This window comes from Pan troglodytes, chromosome 1 (genome assembly GCF_028858775.2).
Source record: "Pan troglodytes isolate AG18354 chromosome 1, NHGRI_mPanTro3-v2.0_pri, whole genome shotgun sequence".
In the NCBI taxonomy this organism is placed as follows: domain Eukaryota; kingdom Metazoa; phylum Chordata; class Mammalia; order Primates; family Hominidae; genus Pan; species Pan troglodytes.
In genome coordinates, this window is record NC_072398.2 from 38,185,948 (window position 1) to 38,213,525 (window position 27,578).

The 27,578-nt window shown below is 39.3% G+C and overlaps 1 protein-coding gene across 2 annotated transcripts in view; it reads left to right on the plus strand.

Annotated features, from left to right (window-relative positions):
• The window catches only part of KCNH1 (potassium voltage-gated channel subfamily H member 1), a 463,623-nt gene that overhangs the window by 200,038 nt on the left and 236,007 nt on the right, over positions 1 to 27,578 (plus strand). For both annotated transcript variants that reach the window (XM_016938123.4, XM_016938126.4), the window contains exon 7: positions 21,400 to 21,829. In XM_016938123.4, the coding sequence (XP_016793612.1) occupies positions 21,400 to 21,829 (430 nt within the window). The remainder of the gene's footprint in view (positions 1 to 21,399; positions 21,830 to 27,578) is intronic.

Below are 27,578 nucleotides of genomic sequence, written 5' to 3' on the forward strand. Positions count from 1 at the left end.
GGTAGGAGTTTTCCAGGCAGACAACCAGTGTGACAGTGTTTGAGATAGAAGGAATAGCATGAGTGAAGGCACAGTGTGATTGTGGAACCACAAATAATCTGGTATGACTAAAGAGAGATTCCTGGGAGAGAAGTGAGAGATGAGGCTGCCAAGGATCAAATTACGAAGAGTCTCATTTGCTAAACTAAAGGAATTTTATCTAGAAGACAGAGGGAGATATTGCCTAGTTTAAGTGGGGTTGTGTTGTATTTCTAAACTTTTATGTAATTATTTTTATAACTTAATTTAAAAAACTGAATAAGTACATTCACATGGCACAATATTCAAAAGAGCATATACAGCAAAAAAGTCTTCCTTCTTGGGGACAATTGATATTTCTAGTATTTAACATGTGTTTCTAGAGATATTATATGTATAGATAAGAAAATAATTTATTTCCTATTTTTATCCAAATGGCAGCAAAATTACCTATTGGAATACCAATATGCTTAACATTGCCCTTCTTAGAAGGACATTCAGTGAAGAAATGCTTGCATGACCAACTAAGATGATGATACCTGGTTTTGTACTTGAGAGATTATAGACCCAGAGCACATTCTCCAAGTTAGGGGATAGGAGATAGACTGAAGGTTAGACATGCCAAACCCATGGACATTCCAATGACATGCCCAAGGGTCATTCCAGGGACATTCCCATAGAGGTCTTGAGGTCAGGAGGAATGCCTGGATTGAAAAGGTAGATTTGCAGGTCATTAGTGAATAGATGGTGGTTAAAGCCACATAAATGGATGCAGCTTCCCAGGGAAAGGGTCTATATTGAGAAGAGAAGAAGGTCTAGAAAAAGACTTAGGTTTAATTAGACATAAAGAGAGGTGCTTTGGGAACCAGGGGAGTATAGTCTTTTCTAAATTGTTGTAGTAGTCAGCGTTCAAATCTGGTTAATATAAGGAGATATAAAGGTTATTAAAAGAATGTTAGGAACTCACAGAGCTTTTGGAAAGACCAGGAAAACATTTGGAGGCTACGTGGCCAGGAACAATGCCCCAAATCATGTTGTAGAATGAGTATCAGGAGTATACCACTGCTGCTGCTACCGGACATGGACCTGTAACATACACAGCTGATAAAACCATCAGGTGACATTGAATACCACTTCCAGAACCATGACCCACTGCCTCTGGGAACTAGCAGTACTGCCATGCTCTAGCCAAAAGGGTCTTGCATAGTTCCTCCATTAGGTACTATTCAGTTACTGGAGTGGGTGCCTCTGATGGGCCAATTCTAGATCATGTGCTCATACTGTAGTTGCATGGAAAAGCAGGTATTCTGGCATGCTCCGCTTGTGTGGTAGGAGACAGGCTGCACCTTGTAAGGTGGTGATTCCTCAAACACAGGAAGACAGTTGAGACACTATGTGGCCATGCAGAATGTCAAATGTTCATTACAAGTGTCAAGTGCTGAAGGTACAACAATTAGAAAGTCATTGGTAACCCTTGGGAAGGTAGATTCTGAGAAGCAGTGGGAGTGAACATCTGATTGCGATGGATGGAAAAATGAGTGGGAAATGAGAAATTGAGCCGTTGTGTGTTGATTATAGTTTTAGTAAGGAATATTAGGAAGTTTGGCAGGGCAAATGTGGCAGGAGGGCAAGGAGCAAGGTTGTTAGAGTGGTGGGAAGAGAGTACTCTAAGTGATGTAATTAACAGAGTCTAGTATGATACAAAAGGAAGTGGAATCTGCAGGGTTGATAGCTGGAAATATAAAAAGAGATGAGGAATAGAGATATCAAAGAGAAGCCAAAAATTAGGTAGGATGGGGATAAGGGAAAAAGAGTGGGAGGAATGGAAAGTTGCACTCATCATGTAGAATGCTAGTGCGTAAGATTTCAGAGTTGGAGTGGTTTCCAGTGATGATGTGGAGTAAAGGTAAAGATCATTGGCAATGAGGAGGTCAAAGAATAGAGTGTTGAATGATTTTTCCTCATGGACATTAAAGTTTCCCATGCTGACAGCAGGAGATTGACTGGGAAGCCAGGATAAAAGATTCAGGGGCTGTAAGGGAGGGGCCAAGAAATTGGTATGCAAGATAATTAATGAAAATACTAAGTCTAATTTTGGGCATATTTGTAAGCATTAAACAGATATTACCCATTCATAATTAGATAGCAGTAATGAGGGTGTGGTATTGCTCAATGGCATGAATGTTAAGGGAGAGGAGAATTTTGGTTTTTGAGTGCCAAATAGCACTTCTTTGGAAGATGCAAGTGTGGAGCTTGAAAAGTCTCTACTATTAACTCCAGGATGTAAGGGAGAAGAGGGAAAAAGCAGGGTGCTGGCGGAAAGCCAGGTTTCAACTAAATCAAGAAGGTGGTGAGAACAACCTATGAAGATGTTGAGGCTGGGAATTTCTCTACACATGAAGATGGGTTCCAGAGGTCTCAGAGGGAAGCATTGAAAAGGAGGTCTTTAGCTGGAGAAGGATGCAGGGAAAGAGTAGTGATCAGTAATATGGGGTTGAAAGCAATCAGGAAACTTTAAAAAGAGGTTACCTGCAGAATTTGCTATGGATGCGATTGTGTCTCCATACAGACCTGGAAGCCTGTCAGAACTATCTATCAACCTGAAAGACTGAGTGGTTCTTTTCAGCAACACATTGTCATCAGTCTGTAACTGTTATTTCCCTGTCTATGGCAGAAAAAATAAAATCGAGCAGAGAATTGGTTAACCTGGCTAGATGAGAAGACAATGTAAAGCCCAATTTAAAGGAATGCTTTATTTAGGCCAAGTGAATGGCTAAAATTTGATAGCTTGCACACAGATGAATCTATTAATTGCTAAATGTCCATTTCAATTGAATTGCATCAGTATAACTACAACAGAGGTTACTGAGATTTACCAACGCATTCTCTCCGGTCGTAGATGTTGGCCTTCAGGGATAAAGCTCACTAAAATAGGTTCTCACTGTCTCTTCATCCATATTGATCCAACTTGAAATTCTTGATTGCTCATAATTGCAAGTTTGTGTTAAAGAACTCTATGGAATTATTTGAAATGTGAGGTAGGTTTTCTTTTAACATTATTTTTAATTGGCACATAACCGTTCATTTTTATGGGGTACAGTGTGATTTTCAATACATGTAATATAATGTGTACTGGTCAAATCAGTGTATTTAGCGTATCTGTCACCTCAAACATTTATCACTTCTTTGTGCTAGGAACTCTTATAGCTATTTAAAAACATATAACAACTTATTAATTGTAGTCACCCTGCAGTGCTATAGGGTACTAGAATTTATTGCTCCTCTCAAGTTGTAATTTTGTATCCAATAACTGAACTCTCCCTATTCCCTCTCCCCTTCTCAGTCTCTAGTAACCATTATTTTTGCTCTCTACCTCTATGAGAAACCTTTTTACCTTCCATATATGAGTGTGAACATGTAATATTTATCTTTTCATGCCTGGTTCATTTCATTTAACATGATGTGTTCCAGGCTCATCCATTTGTCATCCTGCAAATGGCAGGATTTTATTTTATTTTTTTATGGCTGAATACTATTCGTGTGTGTGTGTGTGTGTGTGTGTGTGTGACATTTTCTTTGCCCATTTATCTGTTGATGACACTAAGGTAAATTCCATATCTTAGCTATTGTGAACAGTGCTATAGTAAACATGAGTGCAGCTATCTCTTTGACATACCGATTCCCTTTCTTTTGGGCATAACCCAGCATTGGGATTGCTGGATCATATGATGGTTCTATTTTTAGTTTTCTGAAGAACTTCCTTACTGTTGTCTATAGTGACTGAACCAATTTGTATTGCTTGTATATATACAAGCAATATATATTATTTATAACCAATTTATATTATCTTGTACACCAATAGTGTACAAGAGTTCCTTTTTCGTCTCATCCTCACTAGCAATTGTTATTTTTTATCTTTTTGATAGTAGCCATTCTAACTGCAACGAGATGGTATCTCATTGTGGTTTTGACTTGCACTTCCCTAATGATTAATGATGTTGAGCATTTTTTCATATACTTTTCAGATCATCTGCCATTTTTTTTTTTTTTTTGAGACGGAGTCTTGCTCTGTCACCCAGGCTGGAGTGCAGTGGCACGCTTTCGGCTCACTGCAACCTCCGCCTCCTGGGTTCAAGCGATTCTTCTACCTCAGCCTCCCAAGTAGCTGGGACTACAGGCGCAAGCCACCACGCCCAGCTAATTTTTGTATTTTTGGTATCATATTGGCCAGGCTGGTCTGGAACTCCTGACCTCATGATCTGCCCGCCTTGGCCTCCCAAAGTGCTGGGATTACAGGTGTGAGCCACCGCGCCCAGCCCATCTGCTAATTCTTAATCAGATTATTTTAAATGTTTTGCTGTTAAGTTCCTTGTATATTCTAGATATTACTTAAGGATATTCATCCTTGTTGGATGGAGAGTTTACAAATCCATTCTTTAGGTTGTCTCTTCACTCTATGGATTGTTTCCTTTGCTTTACAGAAGCTTTGCAGTTTTATATAATCCCATTTGTCTATTCTGGCTTTTGCTACCTGTACTTTTGAGGAGTTACCCATAAAATCTTTTCCCAGACTAATGTCCTGAAGCATTTTCCCTATGTTTTCTTACACTAATTTCATAATTTCTAGTCTTAGATGTAAGTCTTTAATCCATTTCGAGTTGATTTTTGCATATAGTGAGAGATAGGAGTCTAGTTTCATCCTTCTGTATATGGATATCCAGTTTCCCCAACATCATTTGTTGAAGATACTGTCCTTTCCCCAATGTATGTCCTTGGGACCTTTTTTGAAAATAAATTGGGTGTAAATATATGGGTTTATTTGTGGGTTCTTTATTCTATCCATTGGTCTATGTGTCTGTTTTAATGCCAGTACTATGCTGTTTTGGTTACTATAGCTTTGCAGTAAATTTTGAAGTCAGATAGTGTGATGGTTCCTGTTTATAATAGTCTCTAATGATCCTTTCTATTTCTGTGTTATCCATTGTAATGTCTCCTTTTTCATTTCTGATTTTATTTACTTGGGTCTTATCTCTTTTTCCTAGTTGGTTTAGCTAATGGTTTTGTTGATTTTGTTTATCTTTTGAAAAAACCAACTTTTCATTTCATTCATTTTTTGGTATGTTTTTAGCCTCTATTTCATTTATTTTTGTTCTGATTTTTTTTTAAATTTTATTATTATTATACTTTAAGTTTTAGGGTACATGTGCACAATGTGCAGGTTAGTTACATATGTATACATGTGACATGCTGGTGTGCTGCACCCATTAACTCGTCATTTAGCATTAGATATATCTCCGAAAGCAATAGCTCCCCACTCCCCCCACCCCACAACAGTCCCCAGTGTGTGATGTTCCCCTTCCTGTGTCCATGTGTTCTCATTGTTCAATTCCCACCTATGAGTGAGAATATGCGGTGTTTGGTTTTGTGTTCTTGCGATAGTTTACTGAGAATGATGATTTCCAATTTCATCCATGTCCCTACAAAGGACATGAACTCATCCTTTTTTATGGCTGCATAGTATTCCATGGTGTATATGTGCCACATTTTCTTAATCCAGTCTGTCATTGTTGGACATTTGGGTTGGTTCCAAGTCTTTGCTATTGTGAATAGTGCCGCAGTAAACATACATGTGCATGTGTCTTTATAGCAGCATGATTTATAGTCCTTTGGGTATATACCCAGTAATGGGATGGCTGGGTCAAATGGTATTTCTAGTTCTAGATCCCTGAGGAATCGCCACACTGACTTCCACAATGGTTGAACTCGTTTACAGTCCCACCAACAGTGTAAAAGTGTTCCTATTTCTCCACATCCTGTCCAGCAGCTGTTGTTTCCTGACTTTTTAATGATTGCCATTCTAACTGGTGTGAGATGGTATCTCATTGTGGTTTTGATTTGCGTTTCTCTGATGGCCAGTGATGATGAGCATTTTTTCATGTGTTTTTTGGCTGCATAAATGTTTTCTTTTGAGAAGTGTCTGTTCATGTCCTTCACCCACTTTTTGATGGGGTTGTTTGTTTTATTCTTGTAAATTTGTGTGAGTTCTTTGTAGATTCTGGATATTAGCCCTTTGTCAGATGAGTAGGTTGCGAAAATTTTCTCCCATTTTATAGCTTGCCTGTTCACTCTGATGGTAGTTTCTTTTGCTGTGCAGAAGCTCTTTAGTTTAATTAGATCCCATTTGTCAATTTTGTCTTTTGTTGCCATTGCTTTTGGTGTTTTAGACATGAAGTCCTTGCCCATGCCTATGTCCTGAATGGTAATGCCTAGGTTTTCTTCTAGGGTTTTTATGGTTTTAGGTCTAATGTTTAAGTCTTTAATCCATCTTGAGTTAATGTTTGTATAAGGTGTAAGGAAGGGATCCAGTTTCAGCTTTCTACATATGGCTAGCCAGTTTTCCCAGCACCATTTATTAAACAGGGAATCCTTTCCCCATTGCTTGTTTTTCTCAGGTTTGTCAAAGATCAGATAGTTGTAGATATGCGGCGTTATTTCTGAGGGTTCTGTTCTGTTCCATTGATCTATATCTCTGTTTTGGTACCAGTACCATGCTGTTTTGGTTACTGTAGCCTTGTAGTATAGTTTGAAGTCAGGTAGCGTGATGCCTCCAGCTTTGTTCTTTTGGCTTAGGATTGACTTGGCAATGTGGGCTCTTTTTTGGTTCCGTATGAACTTTAAAGTAGTTTTTTCCAATTCTGTGAAGAAAGTCATTGGTAGCTTGATGGGGATGGCATTGAATCTATAAATTACCTTGGGCAGTATGGCCATTTTCATGATATTGATTCTTCCTACCCATGAGCATGGAATGTTCTTCCATTTGTTTGTATCCTCTTTTATTTCATTGAACAGTGGTTTGTAGTTCTCTTTGAAGAGGTCCTTCACATCCCTTGTAAGTTGGATTCCTAGGTATTTTATTCTCTTAGAAGCAATTGTGAATGGGAGTTCACTCATGATTTGGCTCTCTGTTTGTCTGTTATTGGTGTATAAGAATGCTTGTGATTTTTGTACATTGATTTTGTATCCTGAGACTTTAGAAGTTGACTCTCTGAATAGACCAATAACAGGCTCTGAAATTGTGGCAATAATCAATAGCTTACCAACTAAAAAGAGTACAGAACCAGATGGATTCACAGCCGAATTCTACCAGAGGTACAAGGAGGAACTGCTACCATTCCTTCTGAAACTATTCCAATCAATAGAAAAAGAGGGAATCCTCCCTAACTCATTTTATGAGGCCAGCATCATCCTGATACCAAAGCTGGGCAGAGACACAACCAAAAAAGAGAATTTTAGACCAATATCCTTGATGAACATTGATGCAAAAATCCTCAATAAAATACTGGCAAACCGAATCCAGCAGCACATCAAAAATCTTATCCACCATGATCAAGTGGGCTTCATCCCTGGGATGCAAGGCTGGTTCAATATATGTAAATCAATAAATGTAATCCAGCATATAAACAGAACCAAAGACAAAAACCACATGATTCTCTCAATAGATGCAGAAAAGTCCTTTGACAAAATTCAACAACACTTCATGCTGAAAACTCTCAATAAATTAGGTATTGATGAGACGTATCTCAAAATAATAAGAGCTATCTATGACAAACCCACAGCCAATATCATACTGAATGGGCAAAAACTGGAAGCATTCCCTTTGAAAACTGGCACAAGACAGGGATGCCCTCTCTCACCACTCCTATTCAACATAGTGTTGGAAGTTCTGGCCAGGGCAATTAGGCAGGAGAAGGAAATAAAGGGTATTCAATTAGGAAAAGAGGAAGTCAAATTGTCCCTGTTTGCAGATGACATGATTGTATATCTAGAAAACCCCATTGTCTCAGCCCAAAATCTCCTTAAGCTGCTAAGCAACTTCAGCAAAGTCTCAGGATACAAAATCATTGTTCTGATTCTTGTTGCTTCTTTCCTTGTACTAATTTTGTTTGGTTTGTTCTTGCTTTTCCAGTTCCTTGAAGTGCATCGTGAGGCTGCTTATTTGATGTATTTCTGCTTTTTCGATGTAGCTGTTTATTGCTATAACCTTCCTGCTTAGTATAGCCTTTGCTGTATCCCATTGTTTTTGGTATGTTGTGCTTCTATTTTCATTTGTTTTAAGAAAATTTTAAATTTCCTTCTTAATTTCTTTATTGATCCATTGGTCATTTAGGGGCACATTGTTTAATTTCTATGTATTTGTATAGTTTCCAAAGTTGCTCTTTTTATTGATTTCTAGTTTTATTCAGATGTGGTATGAAAAGATACTTTATATGATTTAATTTTAAAAAAACTTCCCATGACTTAATTTGTGGCCTAACATACCATCTATCCTGGACAATGATCCTTTTGCTAATAAGAGAAATATGTATTCTGCAGCTGTTGGACGAAATGTGGGTAAATGTCTATGACGTCTGTAGTATAGTTTAAATCTGATGTTTCTTTGTTGATTTTCTGTCTAAGTGATCTAAAATTAAATATAATGCTGAGAGTGGGATGTTGAAGTCACCAACTAGTATTTTATTGGGGTCTATCTTTTCCTTTAGATCTAATAATATTTGCTTTATATATCTGAGAGCTCCAGTGTTGGGTTCATATATATTTACAATTATTATATTGTCTTGCTAAATTGATTCTTTGCTCATTATATAATGAACTTCTTGGTCTCTTTTTACAGTTTTTGGCTTAAAGTTTATTTTATCTGACATAAGTGTGCTACTCCTGCTTGGTTTTGATTTCTGTTTGCATGGAATATTTTTTTTCCATTCCTTCTTTTTCAGTCTGTGTGTTTTTACAGGTGAAGTGAGTTTCTTTTAGGTAGCATGTAGTTGGGTCTTGGTTTTTTATTCATTCATCCAATGTATATCTTTTAATTGGGGAATATAATACATTTACATTAAAGGTTATTATTGATAGGTCAGTACTTACTCCTGTCATTTTGTTTGTTGTTTTCTGGTGATTTGGATATTCTTTGTTTCCTCTTTTAGTGTTTATCTTTTTGGTTTGGTGGTTTTCTGTAGTGACAAGGTTTAATTTCTTTTTCATTCTCATTTGTATATCTGCCCAGCCAGTGAGGTTTATACTTTCATATGTTTTTGTTGTAGTAGTTATCATCCTTTCATTTCTAGATATTGGACTCCGTTAAGCATTTCTCATAAGAAAGAGCAGTTCCCTCATATGTGACTTGAAGCTTTTTCTCTTGCTGTTTTTAGAGTTCTATCTTTGACTTCTAACAGTTTGACTATAATGTGCCTCATAGATAACCCTTATTGGGTTGAATCTATTTGGGGACCTTCAAACTTCCTGGATCTGGGTGGATGTCCATATCTCTCCCAAGATATGGGAAGTTTCCAGCTATTATTTCATTAAGTGGGTTTTCTGTTCCTTTTACTGTCTTTTCACCTTCTTGAATTTACATAATGTAAAAATTTATTAACTTAATGGTGTCCCATAGACTTTCTTCATTATTTTTTATTACTTTGTCTTCTGGGTTACTTCAAGAGGCTTGTCTCAAGTTCAGAAATTGTTTCTTCTCCTTGAACTAGTCTGTTGTTGACACCCTGGATTTTTTTTTTTTTTTTATTTCGTTTGCTGACTTCACCTCCAAGATTTCTGTTTTGTTCTCTTTTATGATATCTATCTCTTTGTTGAATTTCTCATTTAGGTCATGAGTTGTTTTTCTGATTTTTGCTGAATTGTATATCTGTATTCTTTTATATCTCGCTGAGTTTATTTCTATTTTTAAATTCAATTTAATTTAATTTTATTAGGTTTCTGGGGAACAGTTGTCGTTTGGTTACATGAAGTTCTTTAGTGGTGATTTCTGAGATTTTGGTGCACCCATCACCAGAGCAGTGGACACTGTACCCAGTGTATAGTCTTTTATCCCTTACCACCTTCACCCTTTCCCCCGAGTCCCCAAAGTCCAATGTATCATTCTTATGCCTTTGCGTCCTCATAGTTTAGCTCCCACATGTGAGTGAGAACATACAATGTTTGTTTGTCCATTCTTGAGTAACTTCATTTAGAATAATAGTCTCCAATTCCATCCAGGTTGCTGTGAATGCCAGTATTTTATTCTTTTTTATAGCTGAGTAGTATTCCATGGTATATATATTCACCACATTTTCTTTATCCACTTGTTGATTGACACACATTTGGGCGGGTTCCATATTTTTGCAATTGCAAATTGTGCTGCAATAAACATGTGTGTACAAGTATCTTTTTTGTATAATGACTTCTTTTCCTCTGGGTAGATACCTAGTAGTGGGATTGCTGGATCAAATGGTAGATCTACTATTAGTTCTTTAAGAAGTCTCCACACTGTTTTCCATACTGGTTGTACTAGTTTACAGTCTCACCAACAGTGTAAAAGTGTTCCCTTTTCACTGTATCCCTGCCAATATCTATTATTTTTGACTTTTTGATTATGGCCATTCTTGTAGGAGTGAAGTACACATTGTGGTTTCCCTGATAATTAGTAATGTTTAGCATTTTTCCATATGCTTGTTGGCCATTTGTATATTTTCTTTTGAGAATTGTCTATTCATGTCCTTAGCCCACTTTTTGATGGGATTGTTTGTTTTTTCTTGTTGATTTGAGTTCTTTGTTGATTCTGGATATTAGTCCTCTGTCAGATGTATAGATTGTGAAGATTTTCTCCCACTCTGTGGGTTGTCTGTTAACTCTGCTGCTTATTTCTTTTGCTGTGCAGAAGCTTTTTAGTTTAATTAAGTCCCACCTATTTATCTTTGTTTTTATTGCATTTGCTTTTGGGTTCCTGGTCATGAAGTCTTTGCCTAAGTCAATGTCTAGAAGGGTTTTTTCCAATGTTATCTTCTAGACTCTTTATGGTTTTGGGTCTTAGATTTAAGTCTTTAATCCATCTTGAGTTGATTTTTGTATAAGGTGAGAGATGAGGATTCAGTTTTATTCGTCTACATGTGGCTTGCCAGTTATCCCAGCACCATTTGTTGAATTGGTGTCTTTTCCCCACTTTATTTTTTGTTTGCTATGTCAAAAATCAGTTGGCTGTAAGTATTTGGGTTTATTTCTGGGTTCCTTATTCTATTCCATTGGTCTATGTGCTTATTTTTATACCAGTACTATGCTGTTTTGGTGACAATGGCCTTATAATATAGTTTGCCGTTAGGTAATTAATCTGATGCCTCCAGATTTGTTCTTTTTGCTTAGTCTTGCTTTGGCTATGTGGGCTCTCTCTTGATTCCATAAGAATTTTAGGATTGTTTTTTCTAGTTCTGTAAAGAATGATGGTGGTATTTTGATGGGAATTGCATTGACTTTGTAGATTGTTTTTGACAGCATGGTCATTTTCATGATATTGGTTCTACCCATCCATGAGCATGGGCTGTGTTTCCATTTGTTTGTGTGGTCTATGATTTCTTTCAGCAGTGTTTTGTAGTTTTCCTTGTAGAGGTCTTTCACCTCCTTGGTTAGGTATATTCCTATGTATTTTACTTTATTTTTTTGCAGCTATTGTGAAAGGGATTCAGTTCTTGATTTAATTCTCAGCTTGGTTGCTGTTGGTGAATAAAAGAGCTACTGATTTGTGTACATTAATTTTGTATCTGGAAACTTTGCTGAATTCTTTTATCAGTTCTAGGAGCTTTTTGGATGAGTCTTTAGGGTTTTCTAGGTAAACAATTATATCATCAGCAAACAGTGACAGTTTGAGTCCCTCTGTATTGATTTGGATGCCCTTGATTTCTCTCTTGTCTGATTGCTGTGGCTAGGACTTCCAGTACTGTGTTGAATAGAAGTGGCGAAAGTGGGCAACCTTGTCTTGTTCCAGTTCTCATGAGGGAATGCTTTCAACTTTTCCCTGTTCTGTGTGATGTTGGCTGTGGGTTTGTCATAGATGGCTTTTATTACCTTAAGGTGTGTTCCTTCTCTGCAGATTTTGCTGAGAGTTTTAATCATAAAGCGATGCTGAATTTTGTCAGATGCTTTTTCTGTGTCTATTGAGATAATCATGTGATTTTTGTTTTTAATTCTGTTTATGTGGTGTATCACATTTATTGACTTGTGTATGTTAAACCATCCCTGCATCCCTGGTATGAAACCCACTTGATCATGGTGGTTTATCTTTTTAATATGCTGTTGGATTCAGTTCACTAGTATTTTGTTAAGGATTTTTTAATCTATGTTCATCAGGGATATTGGCCTGTAGTTTTCTTTTTTGGTCATGTCCTTCCCTGATTTTGGTAGTAGGGTTATACTGGCTTCACAGAATGATTTACAGAGGATTCCCTCTTTCTCTATCTTTTGGAATGGTGTCAGTAGATTGATACCAATTCTTCTCTGAATATCTGATAGAATTCAACTGTGGATCCATCTGGCCCTTGACTTTTTCTTGTCAGAAATTTTTAAATTATTTCAATCTCGCTACTTGTTATTGGTCTCTTCAGAGATTCTGTATCTTCCTGGTTAAATCTAGGAGGGTTGCATATTTCCAGGAATTTATTCATCTCCTCTACGTGTTCTAGTTTATGCACATAAAGGTTTTCATTGTAGCCTTGAATAATCTTTTGTATTTCTGTGGTATTAGTTGTAGTATCTCTCGTTTCGTTTGTAATTGAGTTTATTTGGATCTTTTCTTTTTTGGTTAATCTTGTTAATGGTCTATCAATTTTATCTATCTTTTCAAAGAACCATCTTTTCTTCTCATCTTTTTTCTTTTGTTTCATTTAGTTCTGCTCTATCTTTATTTCTTTTCTTCTGCTGGGTTTGGGTTTGGATTGTTCTTGTTTGTGCAGTTCTGTAAGGTGTCTATTTGTGCTCTTTCAGACTTTTTGATGTAGACACTTAAGGCTATGAACTGTCCTCTTAACACTGCTTTTGCTGTATTCCAGAGGTTTTGATAGGTTGTTTCACTATTGTTGTTTGGTTCAAAGAATTTTTAAATTTCCTTCTGGATTTCATTGTTGACCCAATGATCATTCTGGAGTAGGTTATTTAATTTCCATGTATTTGGATTGTTTTGAGGGTTCCTTTTGGAGTCCATTTCCAGTTTTATTCCACTGTGGTTTAAGAGAGTACTTTATGTAATTTAGATTTTCTTAATTTTACTGAGGCCTGTTTTGTGGCCTATCATATGGTCTATCTTGGAGAATGTTCCATGTGCTGATGTTCTGTGTGCTGAATGTGTATTCTGCAGTTGTTGAGTAGAATATTCTGTAAATATCTGTTAAGTTTATTTGTGGTAGCAAATAGTTTAAGTTTGTTTCTTTGTTGACTTTCTGTCTTGATGACCTATCTAGTGTTGTCAGTGGAGTATTAAAGTCCCCCACTATTATTGTGTTGCCATCTATCTCATTTCTTAGGTCTAGTAGTAATTGTTTTATAAATTTGGGAGATCCAATTTTAGGTGCATATATATTTAGAATTGTCATATTTTCCTGTTGGACAAGGCCTTTTATCATTATATGGTGCCCCCTTTGTCTTTTTTTAGCTGCTGTTTCTTTAAAGTTTGTTTTGTCTGATATAAGAATAGCCACTCCTGCTCATTTTTGTTGTCCATTGCATAGAATATCTTTTTCCACCCCTTTACCTTAAGTTTATGTGAGTCCCTGTGTGTTAGGTGAGTCTCCTGAAGACATCAGAAACTTGGTTGGTGAATTCTTATCCATTCTGCCGTTCCATATCTTTTAAGTGGAGCCTTTAGGCCATTTACCTTCAATGTTAGTATTGATATTTGAGGTATTATTCTATTCATCATGTATTTGTTGCCTGAATATCTTTTTTTTCATTGTGTTACTGTTATATATGTCCTGTGAGATTTATGCTTTAAGGAGGTTCCATTTTGGTGTATTCCAAGGATTTGTTTCAAGATTCAGAGGTCCTTTTAGCAGTTCTTGTAGTGATGGCTTGGTTGTGGTGAATTCTCTCACCATTTGTTTGTCTGGAAAAGATTGCATCTTTCCTTCATTTATGAAGTTTGCTTTTGCTGGATACAAAATTTTGGGCTGATAATTGTTTTGTTTAAGGAGGCTAAAAATAGGACCCTAGTTCATTCTAGCTTGTAGGGTTTCTGCTGAGAAATCTGCTGTTAATCTGATAGATTTTCCTTTATAGGTTACCTGATGCTTTTGCCTCACAGGTCTTAAGATTCTTTCCTTTGTCTTGGCTTCAGATGACTGTGTGCCTAGGCGATGACCTTTTTCCAGTGACTCCTCTTGGTGTTTTTTGAGCTTCTTTTATTTGGATGTCTAGATCTCTAGCAAGGCTGGGGAAGTTTTTCTTGATTATTCCCTCAAATATGTTTTCCAAACTTCCAGATTTATCTTCTTCCCCAGGAATACCAATTATTCTTAGGTTTGGATGTTTAACATAAACCCAAATTTCTTGGAGGCTTTGTTCATTTTTTAAAATTCTTTTTTCTTTGTTTTTGTTGGATTGGGTTAATTTGAAAGCCTTGTCTTCAAGCTCTGGAGTTCTTTCTCCTGCTTGTTCAATTCTGTCCTGAGACTTTCCAGTGCATTTTGCATTTCTCTAAGTGTGTCTTTCATTTCCAGAAGTTGTGATTGTTTTTTAATTTATGCTATCTATTTCACTGAAGAATTCTCCCTTCATATCTTGTATCATGTTTTTGATTTCTTTAAGTTGGACTTCACCTTTCTCTGGTGGCTTCTTGATTAGCTTAATAATCAACCTCCCGAATTCTTTTTCTGGCAATTCAGAGGTTTCGTCTCAGTTTGGATCCATTGCTGGTGAGCTGGTATGATCTTTTGCGGGGGTTAAAGAAGCTTGTTTTGTCATATTACCAGAATTGTTTTTCTGGTTCCTTCTCATTTGGGTTTACTATGTCAGAGGGAAGTTCTGGGATTCAAGGGCTATTGTTCAGATTCTTTTGTCCCACAGGGTGCTCCCTTGATACAGTGTTCTCCCCCTTCCCCTAGGAATGGAGCTTCCTGAGAGCCAAACTGCAGGGATTGTTTTTGCTCTTCTGGGTCTGGCCACCCAGTGGAGCTACGGGGCTCCGGATCATACTGGGGAGTGTCGGCAAAGAGTCCTGTGATGTGATCCATCTTCAGGTCTTGCAGTCGTGGATACCAGTGCCTGCTCCAGTGGAGGTAGCAGGGGAGTGAAGTGGACTCGGAGGGTCCTTGGTTTTGTGTGTGTGTGTGTGTGTGTGTGTGTGTGTGTAGATGGAGTTTTGCTCTTGTTGTCCAGGCTGGAGGGCAATGGTGCCATCTTGGCTCACTGCAACCTCCACCTCCTGGATTCAAGCGATTCTCCTGCCTCAGCCTCCTGAGTAGCCAGCATTACAGGCACCTGCCACCATGACTGGCTAATATTTTGTATTTTTAGTAGAGATGGGATTTCACCATGTTGGCCAGGCTGGTCTCGAACTCCTGACCTCAGGTGATCCGCCCACCTCGGCCTCCCAAAGTGTTGGGATTACAGGTGGGAGGTTGTGTTTTCATTGAGTGTGCTGTTTTGGTGTTCGTTGGCCTCCAGCCAGGAGATGGCACTTTCAAGAGTGCCTCAGCTGTGGTCTTTTAGGGAGGATAGAAACTTGCACTAGGGACACCTGGTTAAGTATTCAGGTTTCTCAGGTGGTGGGCAGTGCAATAGGCTCCCAAGAGATTATGACCTTTGGTTACCAGGGCTGGTAGAGAAAGACCACCAGCTTGGGACAGGGATAGGCATGTCTGAGTTCAGTCTTTCCTTGTGTGGGGCTTGCTGCAGTTGCTGTGGGAGTTGGGAGTGTGGTTCCCAGTCCAGTGGAGTTATATTCCCAGGGGGGATGATGGCTGCCTGTGCTGAGTCATACAGGTCACCAGGGAAGTAGGGGAAAGCTGGCAGTCACAGGCTTCACCCTGCTCCCACGCAGCCCTCTGTCCTAAAGTCTGGTCTCACTCTCACCATGTCCCCCGCAACAGCACCGAGTCTATTTCCAGGCAGCAGGTGACCAGGGCTAAGAACCTGCCTGAGGCCATGAGCCTCCCTACTGAGAAAGCAAGCCGACTCACAGGTTTTTGGCATATCAGGGAGCCTGTAGCAGTGATCAAGTTCCTTCAAAGGGTCTGTGGATTCTCTTGGCTTTCCTGATATATTCCTGCAGTAGTTCTTGGAGCAAAAGTTCACAGCATGAGTCTCCACATGCTGCTCTGTCCATCCAGGTGGGAGCTGCAAGCTAGTCCTGCCTCCTGTCTGCCATCTTAATCCCAGTCAATCCTCACTGAGTTTCTTTAAGGGTGTTGTTTTGAATTCCTTTTTAGACATTTTATAGATTTCCTTTACTTTTGGGTCTGCTACTGGAGAATTATTGTGTTCCTTTAGAGGTGTCATGCATTCTTGCTTTTTCATGTTTCCTTTGTTCCTACATTGATATCTGTGCATCTGGTAGAATTGTTACCTCTTCCATTTTTATGGAGTGGCTTTTGTAGGGAAGGACTCTTTTCTGTAAGTATGTCCTATAGCATCAGTTGGGTAGGGTACTTTGGCTTTAATCTGGGTGAGTGCAGGAGTGTAGTCTCCAAATTTTTTTTTTTTTTTTTTTTTTGCTATAGTCAATGTCAGTGTTATCTGTGAGTGCCTCAGTGGCCTAGACTACAGTCGTTAGTGGAAGCAGTGATGTGGCTTTTCTGGGGGTTGGGACTGCCTGACAGGCTGGTTCTTAACCCTGGAATTGCACATCACGTACAGTGGTTCCACTGGTCATGGAGACAGCATTGCTGGTGGTGATATGTGCCTGGTAGGTCAGTCCCTGGTTCCACAGTGTGCAGAAGCTCTGACAGCCAAGGAATGAGGTATGTTTTCTGATGCAAGAAGTCTCATGTTTTTAGTGTACTAAAATAAAATAAAAATGTTTGGAGTATTCTTTTTTATTTATCTCATCTACTGAACTCAGGCAAGTAAGGAAAAAAATCTCAAATTAATAGCTTAAAATGCATTAAACAACTAGAATTCCAGCTGCTAATGCATTAAAAGAGAACTTACACAACAACCATGTAATAGAGTATCAGTGTACACATAGTATCAGTGTACACATAGTATCAGTGTACACATGTAATAGAGTATCAGTGTACAATAACACAATGAAAAAATGCTTGTTTTTTATTGTTTCAGAGGCTCTTTATAACAAGAAAGAATTTTATAATAATTCAAACTTCAATTTAGTTTAGAAAATATTCAAGACCCTTTCTGCAAAGGCACTGTGCTCTAGACCTTGTGTGGGTGTATTCATTCCCTAGGGCTGATGTAGCATGTTACTACAAACTAAGTGGCTTAATACGACAGAAATTTATTCTCTCACAGTTCTGGAGGCTAGAAGTCTAAAATCAAGGTGTTGGCAGGGCCATGGAGAGAATCTATTGCATGCCTTTCTCTTAGCCTCTAGTGATGCTGGCAATTTTTGGCATTCCTTAACTTGAAGATACATCCCTCTAATCTGTATTTGTATCACTCCAGTCCCTGTATCTGCATCTGTTACATACTATTTTCCATCTGTATCCATCTCTTCTCTTCTTATAAGGACACCAGTAATACTGGATTAAAGATCTACCCTATTCCAGTATGACCTCATCTTAACTAACTATACCTGCAATTATTCTATTTCCAAATGAGGTCACATTCTGAGGTTCTAGGAAGGACATGGATTTTTGTGGGGACATTGTTCAACACAATACATGTTGAATATATGGGGCTTCTAAAATGAATAACAAGTGGCTTCTGCCTTCAGAAAGGTATAGTTCCTGATGTAGTTGGGGAAATAGGTACAGGAAATTAATGCAAGGCAATGTGTTCAAGTGATAATGGATATAGAATACTTATGGACACATGGAGGAGTTGGTGCTTGGTTGGAGTTGGTGACAAGCCTGAAGAATCACTAGTATGCAAAACAGGAATGCTGAGCATTCTGGACTGAAGGACCAGTCTGAGCCGGCACAGTCGTGCAGTTGTGCCTCCACCATTTGGGATGCTTGCAACAATTTGAGTGTATGGCTAGAGGATAGCATAGCTTTTGGGTAGTAATTGCATGGATTGTGGTGGCCACTGAGGAAGGATGGAGAAAGGACGAAGTAAGAGGGAGATAAGAAAGATGATGGAACCCCCAATGGCAGTTTATCTCTATGAATGACTGCCACAGAAGTCTGCTCTTCAGAGGCAGTAGGAGTGGGAGTGGTCTAGGAGAGGCTGGATGCATTTCTTAAAGGTGGTCTAGAAGACATTGCTGAACTCAGAGGAATTGGCCTAGGTGAATTCTATGCTCCCTCTTAGCTCTCCAATTCTGCAATTATTAGGTAGAAATATATTTTCAGTTATCATGTCTTGTATCTCTCACTATTATTATGCTTTTGATTCTTCCTCCTTTTTCTCCCTATTCCATATTCCGGGTGTTGGAGATACAATAGTGAACAAGAAGAAAAAGACACTGTCATTTTAATCTCTTCTCTATAGCATTAGCACAAAGAGTACATACTAGGTTCTACATAAATGTTGCTTTGAACTGAATACAAGTAAGGAAAAAATGGCAAGGCAGTTTTGCCCTGGGCAATAAGTTCTGCTTCGGAGTAGAACTGTTGGAAAGATGATTTCAGGGACCTCCTTATGAGGAGGTGGAGAGTAGGTGGCTGCTTATGTGATGTTTGATTTCTGAGTCATCAAAAACACTCCTTTGCCTCCCAAAATATCTCCTCCATGCAGGCTATGGGCACTTTTAATTCCACTGTTGGAAGTTGGTTTCTCAAGGTTTTCTCCTCTATTAGAATGTAAATGCCTAGGAAGAGAGGATATCCATTTACCCTCATTAGTCTTTTGTACCTTAGTATAAGGGATTTTCTCAGCCCTTTTTACATAGTGGGTTTTTGAGAAAAACACAGGTAGGGAAAAAGAGACTCAGGGGAGGAATACTGGGCATGCCAGGAGTAAGGTTTGTTAAAAATGGTTTGGATGAGACTGACCCTGGAGATGTAGGCCCTTGGCCTACAAAAATCTATTCTTATTCTTGCATCTTGCCATTTGCTGGTATATATTGGACAAGAAATTATCATTTCTGTTGAACGTTTTATGGCTGCAAACTTGTCAGTTTTTTGTTTTTTTTTTGAGACGGAGTCTCGCTCTGTTGCCCAGGCTGGAGTGCAGTGGCACGATCTCAGCTCACCGTGCAAGCTCTGCCTTCCAGGTTCATGCCATTCTCCTGCTTCAGCCTCCCAAGTAGCTGGGACCACAGGTGCCTGCCACCACGCCTGGCTAAGTTTTTTGTATTTTTAGTGGAGACAGGGTTTCACCGTGTTAGCCAGGATGGTCTCGATGTCCTGACCTCGTGATCTGCCCGCCTCGGCCTCCCAAAGTGCTGGGATTACAGGCATGAGCCACCGTGCCTGGCCCCGTCAGTTTTTTTTTTAAAGGGCAATAAATCTCACCTCTTCCATCCTCACCTCAACAAAAGTAATTTGTGTGGCAACCTGTTGTACGGTCTATATTGACAAGGCTATGCTACGTATGGTTTATATGTGTTCACATGACAGAGGGGCTCCGTATTTGTCAGGGAAGGCAAATACTAGCTACTGTAACAAATGTTCCCCAAAGTTGCAGTGGCTTATTTCAGAGGTTTCTTTCTCATTCACATCACAATACAATTCAAATTGATTTTGGGGAAAGGGGTGTTCCATATAGTCCTTCCGGGACCCAGGCTCTTTTCATGCTATGGGTCCACCTTCAATGTGTGGCCTCACAGTCATGCTAGACTCACCTGGAAGATGTGCTGGGGAGGAGAAGCATGTAGAGAAAGCACACTTATTATTAACTGCCGTGGCCTGGAAGTGACATATTTCACCTCACATTCCGTTGGCAAGAACTAGACCCCAGGAACCACCCTGATGGAAGAAGCTGCAAAATAGAGTTTAACTGTGTATCCAGAAAGAGGAAAAGCCTTGGTGGATCTCTGGCATAGGTTCATCAAAAAGCTTGTGTACATTTTCCTTCTGTCTGTGACATAACTTGACCCTGGGAGTGTTGTTATTAAAGGGACAGTGGACAAGAGAGAATAGCAGTGACATTGAAACTGTTAGTGTTTAAAATAACGAAAAGTAATTCAATCTACTTGGTGAAGGACATCATCCTTTCTTGGATTTTTGCTATACAAGGGAGGACAAAGTCTTGATTCAAAGAAATGTCTGTTTCGTTTGCTTGTTTATTTGCTTTGTAATGGAAGTAGAGAAAAGCTAACGGAAACTTCCCTTGCATACATCTTGGAATCACCTTAGAACACCTTAGGTTTGGGGTTTTAAATGATGTGGCTTCTGCAATATGTTTCAGCTATCTTTGGTGATAAGAGTATGTTAGTGTATGGAGAAGACTTAGAGATCCTCAATCCACCTCTCATTGTCTAGAGAAGGGAACCAAGGGGTAACTGAATTATCCAAATTCACAGCAAGTTAGTGGTTTATGTTTGTCTCAGACCCCATTTTCCAGGTTTGTACTCGAGTGTTTTTTTCACTACCACAAGGCTGTTCCCTAGATAACTACTATTTGGAGAATAGACCTGGCCTGGTGTGATCAGTGGATGCCAGCCAGAAGGGAAGAGCCTTGACCAGGTGAAATCAGAAGCTTCCCTCTAGCTTTTAGGTTCCTTGACTGATTGTATTTAAGTAGGTGGTGTCTGATTGTATAATCCCTGGCCTGACAGAAGTGATATGGCCTTCTAAGAATTTGTAATGTTTCTGAGGAACCAGAATCTCATTTCTTTATTCTTCTCAGCTATTTCTTAATTTATTTTTAGCTTTTTAAAAACTGTATTTGCTTTTAAATTTATAAACTTATTTTTTTAAATTATAAAAGTAATATAGAAATTAAGTAAATATAACAAAAATATATACAAAATATAAAATTGCCTGTAATTTCATAACTTGCTAATGCAGCAATAACCTCTGTTAATATCTTGGTGTATTTCCCAACCATTTTCAGCACATATATGTTTGCATACTTATGCACAATATAATTTGGATGAAATGTTATGCAATATGAAATAAATATTATGCAACCCTTAAGATTTTTCATATTATGCAATATCTCATTTCCATGAGATGAAATATTATGCAACCCTTAAAATTTTTTAAAGTAAGTAATGATATGGAAAGATGCCCACAGGTATTTGTTTACTTATGTACAATATAATTCTAATTATATTTGTTTTGTGTGCTTGCTTATTTGCTTTTTAATGGAAGTAGAAAACTCTAATGGGAATTTCCATTCCATACATCTTGGAATAAAATTCTAATTTTACTTTTTTTAAGGGTTGCATAAAATTGCATCTCATGGAAATACACTATGCTTAAAATAATGGCCCAAGTGGGGCGGAGGGGACGAGAGTAGTATCTTTGGTTCTTTGGCCCTGACGCTGTGTTCCTCTTCTCCCAGGGCATCAGCAGCCTGTTCAGCTCTCTAAAAGTTGTCCGGCTGCTCCGTCTTGGGCGAGTGGCCCGTAAGCTGGACCACTACATTGAATATGGAGCTGCTGTGCTGGTCCTGCTGGTGTGTGTGTTTGGGCTGGCTGCACACTGGATGGCCTGCATCTGGTACAGCATTGGGGACTATGAGATCTTTGACGAGGACACCAAGACAATCCGCAACAACAGCTGGCTGTACCAACTAGCGATGGACATTGGCACCCCTTACCAGTTTAATGGGTCTGGCTCAGGGAAGTGGGAAGGTGGTCCCAGCAAGAATTCTGTCTACATCTCCTCGTTGTATTTCACAATGACCAGCCTCACCAGTGTGGGCTTTGGGAACATCGCCCCATCCACAGACATTGAGAAGATCTTTGCAGTGGCCATCATGATGATTGGCTGTAAGTATGACAGTGCTGGGGTGGGGGTGGCCATCTCTTCTGTTAGCTGGAAACAGGGAAATGGCTACGGTGCCAGCAGGATCAGGAGAATAATAACTTAAAACAAGGAAGAGTTTTTTTTAAGACTAGGCTTACAGTTACCCTGATAATTAAAGCAGCATATGCTTACTGCAAAAAAATTTAGAAAATACAAAAGAGTGCAAAGTAGAAAGTAAAGACTATCCATAATTCTGCTTCTCAGAGATAACTACTAATACTGTTGGTGTCTTCTCTTACAGACTATTTTCTTTGCATATCTGAATACATATAGATTTTTATAAACTTAAAATGAGATCTTGCTGCATACGCACTTTAGTAAACTACTCATAGAACAGTGAATTATGGAAGTCTTTTCATGTCAATTTTTTTCTTTTTAATAAAAATTGTATATATTTAAAGTATGAAATGAGATGTTTTGATATAGTGAAATGATTATGACAGCAAAGCAAATTAACATATCCATTCCTTTACATCATTACCTTTTTTTTTTGGTGAAAGCACTTGAAATCTGCTCTCTCAGCAAATTTCCTGTAGGCATTACAGTATTATTAACTATAGCCATCATGCTACATGTCAATTTGAACATAGCTGTAGCTTGGCATAGTCTAATATAGTATGAGAAAAAGAATGTATGAAAAATGAATGCAAAACATCTCATTAATTGTATTTTATATTGATTATATATTGAAATGGTAATATTTCTGATGTATCGGTTAAGTAAAGTATTCTCTTAGAATTAATTTAATCTGTTTCATTTTCCTTTTAAAAGTAGCTCCCAGGAAAAATTTAAATTTAATCATTTGGACGGTGCTGGTCTAGATAAACATTTTTGATGTCTTGCTTGATGGGAAATTTTCCAACTCAAAAACAAATCCACAGACACAGAGGGAAGAAAGGCCCTTGTTCAGTTGAGAAGTAATAGGTTATTGGAGTAACTTTATTGGACTGAAAAACAACCTTAGTTCTTGAGGAAGATACTTAGATTTGATTGATTTACCCACTGACTATTGTATAGCTGTTCTATTGCTGAGTGTAGAAGCAACTTTTTTTGGCTGTAGACAACAATGAATTCCCTTCATTAAAGGGAGTCTTATGTAGGAAGGGACCTAAATGGGATGGAAAAAGCAAACAAGTTTGAGTGGATTGGACTCACTGTGAAACTGCCAAGTGCATTCTGTGGGCACTTCAATGACAAATTGAGATGTGAGAAGACAGTCCTCTGGTGAAATTTCAGTTTAGACAGGTCTGAGCACACATGAAGACTCTTGGGTTCTTGTTTCAGTAGGTAGAAACTGTTTCGCTTGATGTAGGGTGGAGTTGACAAATTGTTATACTGACCAGGGAAACCTGAGGCTTCAGCTTGCCTTGCTTTGTCCAACTGACCAGAGATTCAGCATCCCGCTTTGTGAGTGGATTTTGTTACCTCAAATTGTCACATTTGCTGCTTGGTACCTCCTTTTTTGCAACAGTCTCATCATGTCTGATGGAGTCCTTTCATAAAAGCCCTCTCTGCAGGCAGAGTTTTCCTGAGAGTATTTAAGGAATGTGTCTAAGGGGGTAATTGATTTGTGGGAAGTGTGTGCCTATGGAGCTTTGGGTTTGTTCCTTACTTTAAAATGTGTTTTAATAGAGATAATTGCCTGGCCATGGGAAGCAGTGTTAAGGATCTGTGGGTGGCTAATTGCTTCATCTTAATTAGAATTTGAGGTGCTTTCTCATGTCACAGAAAAGGATTTAAGATCTTTTCTCTTCTAGAACTGTTTCAGCCTTAACTGCACGTATTTCCTAGGCAGTGCTTACTTACAGCATTTTTGTGAGCCTTGGGGCACCCGATAAACAACCAGATGCACTGTGCTCAGGACATGATTTGATTTCCTTCTCTTAGAGGGAGGGGGAGATGAGCCACTTTGTCAGTCGAAATACCTCATTGTATCCATTACAGAAAATTTGCTAAGAGTGATCATTTAGAAAATGGGTCCCATTTTATGGACTCGCAAAAGGCTTTCAAATATGAGATTTCCCTGCAACTTCTTACCTAGAAGAAAAGAAAATAGTTATGGTGGCATATAATAAGGGTAAGTAGTTGGGGTTTTTTTTGTTTGTTTGTTTTTTTGTTTTCCCCAAAATGAGTCGTCTATGGAAAGCACAATTTCTTGGATATAGTCTCCAGGGAAAACCTCAATTATTTACCGCCTCTTTTCTCTTCCCACCTTCTGAGAGTCAGGTGATCTCTCTCTCTCTCTCTCTCTCTCTCTCTGTGTGTGTCTCTGTCTCTCCATTTCTTTCTTTCTTTCTCTCTCTCTCTGTGTGTTTCTCTTTCTTTCTTTTCCTTTCTTTCTTTCTTTCTTTCTTTCTCTCTCTCTCCGTCCCTTTCTTTCTCTGTCTCTTTATTTCTCTCTTCTCTCTTCTCTTTGTCTCTCTCTTTTTGAGACAGAGTCTCACTCTGTTGCCCAGGCTGCAGTGCAGTGGTATGATAGGCTCACTGCAACCTCTGCCTCTTGGGTTCAAGCGATTCTCCTGCCTTAGCCTCCCAAGCAGCTGGGCTTATAGGCACGCACCATGACACCTGGCTAATTTTTGTATTTTTAGTGGAGATGGGGTTTCACCATGTTGGCCCAGCTGGTCTTGAACTCCTGACCTCAGGTGATCCACCTGCCTCGGCCTCCCAAAGTGCTAGGATTACATGCGTGAGCCACTGCGCCCAGCCCATTTCTTTTTTTAAAAATGTAAAATACATGGGTAGTCACTTCTGCATTATGTAGCCAAGGACAATGTTTAGTTAAGCAAATCCACTTAACACCATTTCCTTGAGCACTTATTATTTGCCAGACACTGTGCCAAATACTCTACACACAATTTTTTCTGCTCATGACAATGGTATATGTTAGAGATTATTATCTCCATTTCATAAGGAAATGGAGGCTCACAGAAGTTAACTCACTTTCCCAAGAACCTGGGACTGGTAGACAGGAGAGATAGGATTCAGATCCAGATCTCCTGTGGTAGCGTGGTCTAACAACACAGACCCCAACAGTCTCTCCACACTTAGGCACTGAAAATTCACTTCATAAACTTCAGCAAGCCAACAGTTTCTGCAGTGGAAACTTTTTCTTTGCTTGTTTGTTGTTGTAGTCATTTTAAGAACAAGATTATGGTACAGACTCAGGGGACTGGGTGCTTAGGAAACCAGTCATTTGTCAGCAACCTGTCACCGTTTCAGCTGTTCCACTTTCCGTGTGACACACATCTGCCAAATTGTGCTAACAAGAAAGTTACTGCACTTGGCGTAATGCGTTGGTGATTATCCTTGTAAACTTATACTCCAAACAATGTTTGTTCAGGACAACTGCTGATGTCTTACTAGATTTACCGAGTTCTCTTTTACCTTTTTTTGCCCGTGTATACACATGTATACACTGACCTCCTTCCTGTACAGCTCATGGATTAGACTGACATCAGATTTGGGATCAATAGTAATGGGGAGCATTGACCACAGCCTGCACTTACACCAAAGGCTCGGTGTTGTCTCCCTCCCTGACTACCAGGTCACTCTGGTAGTCAGGCCTAGCACTCCTTAAGGGGTAAAAAGAGACAAAAAGCCAGTGGGTTTTTGGAGTGCTGGGTATGTTATGATTTTTTTCCTCTTCGCATTGAATTTTATATGCCTTAGTAATAGTGTTTCTTGGCTATCCTGTTGCAGTGTATTAGCCATAATATAGATTATCCGAGCTTTCTATGACCTCCCCTGTCTGCTCTGAACATCTCATTACAACTTGGCTAAATCCCCAGAGGATGATGTGCAGCAGGAAAACTAAATATTTTCAAGCTAGCATACCTGTTTTCAGTTCTGATAAGAAATTGCTTTAAGAAGGGGTGAAAACAGTTGACTAAAATGAGTTTTTGTGATTAGCTGCGGATTTAGGTGATCTACAGTGTCTCCAAGTGCCTGGTTTTATGTCTAATTTCCATTCTGGGGTCTTGGCCTGGATCAGGGGCAAGCCAGCTTCTGCCCTGGTTTCCCTGCCTTCCCTGTGTAGATCTGTGGTAGTCTCTGGCAGGGGCTGACTATAAGGTATGATGTGTGGACTCATTTTCTCCCATATAATCTCTCCTATGCATTGGTAATGCCAAGAGAAACACAAGGCCATTCCAGCCCTCTGTGTGACATCTAGGAGAGGATGTCCCCCATTCAACAGGCACATACTGAGTGTCCCCCCATGCCCCAACAGATGCCAGGCTAAGTGCTGAGGATTTGGTGACTAACACCGTAGTTGGTGCTCTTAAGGAGTTGACAGTCTGGGTGATGGAGGTGGATAGGAAGGACAGAGACAGACCCTGTCAGCCTAGCAACCAGCAACAAACGCCTAGAGATGGACTCTTCACTGTGGCTGAGCCTTTCCCTGGCTTTTGAGGAATCCCTCAAAGGAAGAAGAATTGTCAGGGGAAGAGTCCTTTTATCTGGGAGGTCTCCGGTTAGGGACCTGACCCTGTTTGGGGGAGCTCTCTGGGGATAATTTGATGGCAAAGAGACAGTTTCCATTTTCTAAATATGGGCTTTGCACTTTTCTGATTCTCTTCTCATAATGTCATTGCTGTCATCCTGTCATTATAAGTCAGCCACATCTATTTCCTTTCTCTCTGCTAATGGTAGGGGGTCTAGACAATGTACTCCTACTCCAGACACTCTCCACCCCCAAGCCTAATATTTGGTCTCCTACCTCAGCACTTCACAGCACCTGTCTCTTTGAATTCATTTCTTTCTTCCCAGTCCTCCTCCCACTTTAGGTCCTTAAAACTCTAGCTGAGTGTCAGCTAAAGGGACTCTTGTGAGCATTTCCTTGGTCCAGTTCTCCTCTCTCCTTCTAGTTCTTCTGCTGGGCCAGATACCATCCTGATTAATGCTTTAGGTAACCTCTTCCTCAGGCCTGGAAACTCCCACATAGCAACTGGGCCCACACTAGTGTTTCCTTCTATTGCCTTCTTGCCTGGGAGGAAGAGACAGTACTTACGTTCACTGCTGAACACTTGACCCCATTACCTTACCCACTTGCAGCCCAGCAGTGTCTTTTGTGGCCTCACTTCAGCTTGTATTGTCACTTGCATTCAAATATGGGCTTTTCCCCTGCCTCCTTCATGACCTTATTTAAAGATTTCTTGTTTCTTTGCGTTTCACCTTTGCGGAGTATCCCTTTTTGCATTCTGTACCAACATACTGATTTTTCTAAAACGATGTGGGTCACAATTGCCAGGAGGCTGTAAAGATATTCTTAGGAGACTTCCAACACATAGTGGGCTCTTAGTAAATGTTTACTGACTTCTTAGTCTGAATCAGAGCAATTGAGAAGACCCTGACATTTTGGAAGGTGTCTTTGGTGCTTCAGTGCTATTGGCCACACTTTTTAAAAAGTAGGATATGGGTTCTACTCTTGGACAGAGACCAAAAGTGGCATCAACAAAATTTTCTAAAAGTTTAGGGTTGGCCTGGCTACTCTGCAGTTGTCAGAGACCCAGGTTTCTCTGCTGTATTCAACACATGACTTTCATATTGGGATCCCATATGGCTTTTTTTTTTCCAGCCATGTGTTCTTATTCCAGAAAATAGAAAGAAAAGGAAGGGGAAAGCTGGTCATACTCCTTACTTTTGAGAATAAGACTAGGAAGTTGTCTATCACTTTTGTTCACATCACATTGGCTGGAACTTGGTAACCTA